The sequence below is a fragment of the Stegastes partitus genome, unplaced genomic scaffold (assembly GCF_000690725.1).
Source record: "Stegastes partitus isolate 25-593 unplaced genomic scaffold, Stegastes_partitus-1.0.2 Scaffold936, whole genome shotgun sequence".
Lineage (NCBI taxonomy): Eukaryota > Metazoa > Chordata > Actinopteri > Pomacentridae > Stegastes > Stegastes partitus.
Window position 1 is genome coordinate 245,627 of NW_007578667.1, and position 7,332 is coordinate 252,958.

A 7,332-nucleotide genomic window follows, 5' to 3' on the forward strand; every position below is an offset into this window, starting at 1 on the left:
TGGACTGTGTTGGAGGAAGCTGGAGAACCCGGAGAGAACCCACGCTGCACGGGGAGAACATGCAAACTCCACGCAGAAAGATCCTGGGTGTCCTCACTGGCTCGTGAACCAGCGACCTTCTTGCTGCGAGGCAACAGTGCTAACCACTGATCCACCTTGCAGCCCCTGGAGTAAATATGAAGAATTTATTTGCAAAAACAGATAACTCCATCTTCACAAACCTTCAGAAAACCCATTTTTTTCATCGTCTACCTGTGACAATATCAATCAGACTTAAGTTTTCTCTGTTTTTGTCATTTCTACTGAGTCAGATCCACTCAGCTTCAGTTTGATTCATATTATCTCAAGCAAACAACAAAAAAATAAGTTTTCTGAAAATCTACAAAAATTCAGTTTTTGCAAATGGACTCTTCATAAACAAACGTGTGAACAAGAGTTACGCAGTTCGCAGAAACCTAATAAAATCATGAAATTAGCACATGAATGCCAAAACCAGTTAAACACAATATTAGTTTAAACAAGACATTACCGTTTCCCCTGACGTGTTTCTGGCAGCATTTTGACGACGTCTTCGTGTTACGACGGCGACTAAAACACGATTCATCATGTTTGCCGCCGGCTTTTGGAACAGTTTTAGCTACTTTGACATGTGTTTGGCATTTAATACACTCTGACAAGCTTAGAAAACACACACACACACGTATTCTTATTATTATTGTTATTATTATTACTAAAGACATGAGTCCCCTGCAGCCGTCTGTAACCCGATCAAAGACTTCCTCTCGTTGGCCTGTTTCCACTCCAACAGTAGATCATGTTAACAGCTGTTAATGGACCACATCCTCCCAACAAACACAAACACGTCGCCGCTGTTGTATCGCATCAGGATTATGTTCATTGTCTTCCTTTGATCCTCCTGAATGTGAAGGCGTCCGATACTGCTGTCAGGTTTCGTTTTTCTTTTGTGGAAAATGATTCAACTGTTTTGTGCTTTCAGGCTGCGACTCCACTGCAAGAGGAACAAGCTGGTCAGAGAGCTGGAGGAGATGGTCCGACTGGCCACGTCGCTGCACACCCAACTCAAAAGGTTCGTTTGTCTCGTTCTTGCTCTTAATATAAAACCAAAAAACTCCATAGCGGTCGACTGCTAGCGTTTACTGTCAACAAACACTCGGAAATCAGCCCAAACCACAGGCAGAAAGTTGGACATAGTTTTAAACGCTAATGATAAAAAAGGAACAAATTATGTTTGGACTGTTTACAGATGTGAAGTTTTGAAGCCTTTAAATAAGTTATCAGATATTTGACTCTGTTACATCCAAGTACAGAGACTATATTGAGGCTAATGAGCTCGGAGGAACTAGATCTATGTGTTGAATGTTTATTTAATGAGGTGGACTTTAAACATATTTTTATACAGACATTTATCATTGCTTCAGTTTATCAGATTCCTAGAAGGTTTCTGTCCATCAGGATTCGAAGCACTCGGTTAAAGAGAGAAGAGCTCTGAGGCGAAGGAGGAGGTTGATTGAAATATTTAACCTTTAATAACCAACATCTGCCGGAGATGAAAGCTACTCGCGTTTTCCTCGACATCTCAAATTCAGCCACGATCTCTGTGCAAATCCAATTTTCCAGCCCGACCCAGCGCTCATTTCCCAACATCCTCAGCAATTACGTTTTTAATAAATGACGCAAGGCTGCTGTAAGAGCCGCACGTCTCGTCTAATATTTCCCTTCGGTTTTAAAAGTCCGGCAGTGATGATCTGAAGGATTGACATGAACTCTGTGCCTCCGAGGTGAGTTTGAGTTCTCTACACAGGGTTGGTTCGTCTCCGAGCTGATGGACATCAAACGTCTCCCTGCAGGACAGGAACTCCTTTATGTCTGCACTAACGAGCCTTCCTGGTTTAATTAGTTCATCGTGCTCGCTCAGAGTCGGAAAGTGTGTGAGGAGGTAGCTGCAGGAGGGCTGAGGTGATAAAAAAGAAAGGAGAGAAGACGGAAGTGACTCAACTTTTCTTCTGAAACTACTCCAATATTTAATATGTTTATTCCAGGTCAGGTCAGTTTGGTTAGAAGCTGTTACACAGTGACGAATCTGATTTAATCTGTTGTGGATTCAGACAAATTTGACATTTTAAAGACCTTCTTTTGTACTGATATCTTGAGTCAGTGGGACAGAAATGCAGATAAAAGTGTCGAGAGAATAGATGGAAGAGAGAAAAAGCCTGCAGTGATGCTTCCAGCTTCTTTAACTTTATCGAAAACACATCAGCCGTCTCCTCCCAAACCCACTCTGTTTCCTTTAATAAGATATTCCTTTGATAGGAGATGTTTTTAAATGTGATTTTACACTGAGCAGCTAACAGAACGGCGGCAGAACAAAGCAGCTACAAATTACGTTTGAAAACTTGCAGAGATGCTTGTAAATGAAGCTTTCAACAAAGTACTTCTGAGGATTCGTTTATAGATTGTTCAGCTTTGAAAAGGAATCAATGCAGCAGCCAGTAATCAAGATGTGTGGGGTTTTCCTTGTCTTGATCTTCAAGTTTTGAAGCTCAAATTGCATTTATTTTAGATTAACTGTCCTTTTATTTATCTTTTGGAGCCAATTTTTTTTGGCCTTTGGGAAATAGTTTCCATTGTAAACTGAATCCATGTTGGATTTTTTTTTTTTTTTTAAATCAGAGGTTAGTGGACAGCTTAAATAGCACCTGGTAACATGTAGGGCTGTATTCAACCTAAGACAATCTTGATGGACTGAAATTGTATCGACTCTTCAAGCAATCGATCAGTTCAGGGGAGAAAAAATTGGCCCATTTTCTGTAGATGGACTAGAAAGAGACAACTGTTCGTCTCATTAGCCTAAATGAATTCTAAATCAACACGAAAAGCTCGTATTTACAGCATATTCAGTGATTTCAACCTGGGCATTTTATATTGAAATGGCAAGAACAAACTTACCAGCTGCACATATTCATATGATTTCTTCACAAGAACTATTGAGGAATATAACGTGGACAATTTAGCTGCTGTTTTTAGATGATCTGTCACGTTGGTTGTTGAGCCGTGATACACAAACTGCTGTTTACACAGTTTACACTTGACTTTTTATTCATGTGTTTAAACAAAATGTGGTCACGCTGGTGACTTCTTTGACGTGGTATTGGTTAATTTGGAGCTGATTCCGAGTACACATTCAGTAAACTTTAAATAAGTTAGACCAAGCAGTGTCCACTAGAGGTCATCTAATTCTTTCAGTGCTGCGTATAGGTAGACGTGACATAAATTTCGTCATCCATCCAAGTCCATTAAGACATTCGCAAAGGGCAGCCTAGAATTTGTGGCCTGGTGGACTGTTTGCACTGAAGACACGCCAACTGCATGTATACCAGAAGACAAACAGTAGTCGAGGCAAATGGTTAATTCGCAGAAAAGCTGGAAGAGGAGATTCTCTGTAATTCACACTTCATCAAAGGAAGAGTTGTACATTAAGTAGTCCCTGCAGGTATTTTGATTTGTACATGCTTTCCATCGACAATACCCAAACACATAACTCCAGATGTCTTGTGCTGTGTTGACCCACCGTGTACTACGCCTACCTATTGTAAAATGAATAGCGCAGCATGTGTGTCTCCAAACAAAGGGTCTTGAGGAAACCATAAATTGGCCAAGGTAGGGTGAGTTTAAAGTTGTGAAAATGCAGGGCTGTTCACAGGTAGTATGTTTGTCCTACCACCAAAGACAATGGATTCATCCTGGAAGGCTGTGAAAGTAAAACTGGTGATGGTCCAACCAATGACAATTTGGTTGGATGATAAAATATTGACCAACCTTTGCACCAGTTGACGTGAAGATTGGACTTGGACTTGGTAACAGAAGTTACGTAGCAGTAGATATTTGTCTTTAGATTGCTCATGTATCATTCGGTGGGTTGCCATTGCAGGAACTTGTAGCAGGAATTACCCTCTCTGCCTTTCTGTTTTCATTGGGGTGTTGGATCCGGCAAATAGTTGTTACGAGGCGTTACTTCAGTTATGTGGGCAGGTAGGAAATAGAACAATGGAGGTTTGTTATTTTAGCCTGTGTGCTGAATTGTGCGTCGCTGATAGTGATATTGGAGAGGAGAAGACTGTTACTGGACGAGGACATGGTGCTTGTTGTCTTGTCCAAGCTTAGTTGAACTCACACATCAAGTTTTCAGGGCCGCTCAGCAGCACCTTGGAGTTGGTACTTTTTTCAGCCCTACAGAGGTTCTCCAGGGGCCTTATTTAAGGTTGGAACATACAGAAATGTTTGGGTCGCCCTAAAATGTCCTATTGAGATCATAGCTTCTTGTGTTTTTCTGTCCATCTCCCCTCCAGCCTCTCGGCCAGCACCTTATCCTGTTCGTCCGGCAGCAGTCGAGGCTCTTTGACGTCCAGCCGTGGATCACTGGCCACCACCTCCAGCCTGGGATCCACCTCCTCCCTCAGCTTCACCGACATCTACCTGGAGCAGCCTGAGCTGGCCGATCCGGACTTCCAGAACAAGCTGGACAGCCTCCTGCAAGAGGGCGGCCAAGGAGGCTACCGCCCCTCCAGCTCCATCACCACCATCCACGAGCATGAGGTGGTGACAGGCTGCGGAGGAAGGGACGCTGGGAGGCCTGAGGGCAAAGCAGGAGGTATAGGAGGAGACGCTGGAAGTTCTGCTGGAGGAGGCCCAGGAGGTAATGCTGGGGTGGAGTCGGGGTCTTCCAGAATCCAAGCCCTCAGACTGTCAGAAACCCCTCGCTCCATGAGCTCTTTATCTCCGCGGTCGTCGCTCTCCTCGTTGTCTCCGCCATGTTCGCCGCTGGTCACGGACACTAGCTTCTTGTCTGGAGAAACTTTTGCGGGCCAGACGGGTCCCGGCGGGTTGGGCCTGGATCTGGAGCTACACAGCCGGTTAGCGGAGCTGGAGCTCGGCTTGGACTCAGAGGAGCAACAGCAAGAGCGTGGAGGTTCTGGAGGGCTGGAGGAGAAGCAGAGCACCACGCTGGGCGAGGAGGTCAAAGGTAAATCTGAAGCTCTTATATCTGTTTCTTTAGTCACATCGTACATCTACCGATGTTCACAGAAACTAAAGAAAAGAGTAACAAACTGAAGGAAGGTCATGCTAAAAGAAAAGTTTTTCTCCACCTGCAGTATTTTTGTGTTTCTGTGGGTCGTAACAACCAAATATTTTAGTCATATGTGAGTGTTGAACAAATCAATGGACACAAACATCCTTTAGTCTTCTGGTTTCAGTCTTTCCACCAGTATTTGTAACCTAGCTGTGGTGATTTGCTCACATTAACAGAAGTTAACACCCCTTTAAAAATGAAAATGAAAGCATGAATCTATCAGAATATTTCCAATGGAGTAATGTTTGAATTTTGAATAAGGAATGACTGTCCCATCGAGGTTAGTATTGTCACGAAACCAGAATAATGACTTCTTTGCAATACCTGTCTAAATACTGCAGCGATGCAATAATGAAGTTTTTTTTCCACGATCTGAGTTATTTATTATGAAACATCTACGGATACCATTTATCTGGATAGTACACACTTCAAGTGTCGTAGATTAGCTGTAGTGCCTGGTTGCGCCACCAGGTGGAGCCTCCTACTGTTTAATAATGTATCGACCAAAGTAGGCAAACACTTCAGGGTTGGTAATTAGAGAGCATCGTTGGGGTTTAGTTCATAAAGAGGCACCATGAGAAAGTATTCTGGGATGTCTAGTGACATCCAGTTAGCGCACTAACATTAAATCATGTTGTGAAAGTGTTCCTACATCCTGATGGCATATGTAGCAGGTGTCAAACATCTTTAAAGCCGCAGTGTTAACACAGTAGAAATGTAAACGCTTAATCGATACTACGAATTAATCTAGTACAGATTAATAATGCATGCTTATGAAGGACATTTTTTTTTACATCTGACACCTGTGTGACAGCGGATATAAACAAAGGATCAGTTAGTGCTGATATCAAAATGACATGAAGTATATAGAAACTGAAACGGCACCACAGAAGAAACCTAAAACATCAGGAAAACCAATGATAGAATATGAATTATTACAATTTTTAAAGGGCTTGTTATTAATTTAAATATGAGAATATTAGCACAATGTCAGGATGTGAAGTGTGTTCATGCATTTTAATGTCCAACCAGAACTGGAGGAATGTTTCATTAAGATTAGTTCTTTTCACATTCATGTCGCTCCACCTAAACATTTTAATCTCTCACTTGCACGTTTTCCTGATAGTGATATGATAATTCATAACTGGTGTTGTTCATCTGCAAACTGCCTGATTTTTAACAGCTTTAGCAGCAACATGAGGTTAACTTACGCGTGTGAACGCTGCGTTTGCATTTAGATGTTTTCCTTATTGGACCTAAAAAGAACCTAAAAAGATGACAGTACCTGAAACAGTTGTCTTAGGCTTTAATTAACTCGTCAAACTCTGTGAAAAAGTTTCCTTGTCATGAAATAAATCACTTGTTTCGAGTGAAATGAAGTGAAAGAGTCAAACAGAAAAACAAGCTTCAAAGCTAGAACGCAGCATAGAAATAGTCTTTTGTCCTCGAATCCTGGCGGCAGTAAAAGTTTACGTCTTCGGGAGTTAATAAATCGATAACGGCGACGGACGGAGGAGACGTGGCCGCTTCTGTTACAGTCGACGTCACAGAAAACACTCCAGCGTTATTGGAAAGCAGGACACCAGGAATCCTCCCGCTCGCTGGCCGTGTGTTTGAAATCCAACGCCGTGTGTGAAACCTGATGGCGGCGACGGTCAGCCGGTGTCGGGTTGCAGCCCCTGGGTCGCCCCGGTGCGCCGAAAGACACGTTTGAGTTATGTTTCTGGATGATTCACGGAGCTTTTATTCAGTTTTATGCCGCAGTGAACTGAAAATCCTCCAATTAAACATTAAAAGCCAATTAGCTGTCAGCCGCTTCTCTTAACGTACAGACAAATATCATCAGATTACTGTGAAAGAAAGTTTAAAAAGTTGATTTGTGGATGTTTGATTAAAAGGATGATTAAAAAAAGTGAGTTAAAAATGAATAGCAGCGAGTCATTGGAGGTTTTAACCCGCTGCTCTTGAACGTGACTCGGTTTTCAGGTGAAAGGTGACGTGGTGTCTGGTTGCTTCTCTGCAGCCAGTCGATGTGCAGCAACACAAAAAGCTGCCGTTAGCAGCATCTTAAGTCATCTGAAGCTGGTTGTTTACACTGAAATGATGCCACACTGATGACTCTCTGGCCTGGTTTCAGTTATTTTGGAGTCCAGTAAACGCTAAACCCTCTGAACTCACATTTT

General features: G+C 42.5%; 1 protein-coding gene across 1 annotated transcript in view; it reads left to right on the forward strand.

Moving 5' to 3' along the window:
• wwc1 (WW and C2 domain containing 1) overlaps positions 1-7,332 on the forward strand; it is a 72,753-nt gene that overhangs the window by 46,670 nt on the left and 18,751 nt on the right. The window contains exons 10-11 of the mRNA XM_008294081.1: positions 998-1,087; positions 4,368-5,041. Of these exons, the coding sequence (XP_008292303.1) occupies positions 998-1,087; positions 4,368-5,041 (764 nt within the window). The remainder of the gene's footprint in view (positions 1-997; positions 1,088-4,367; positions 5,042-7,332) is intronic.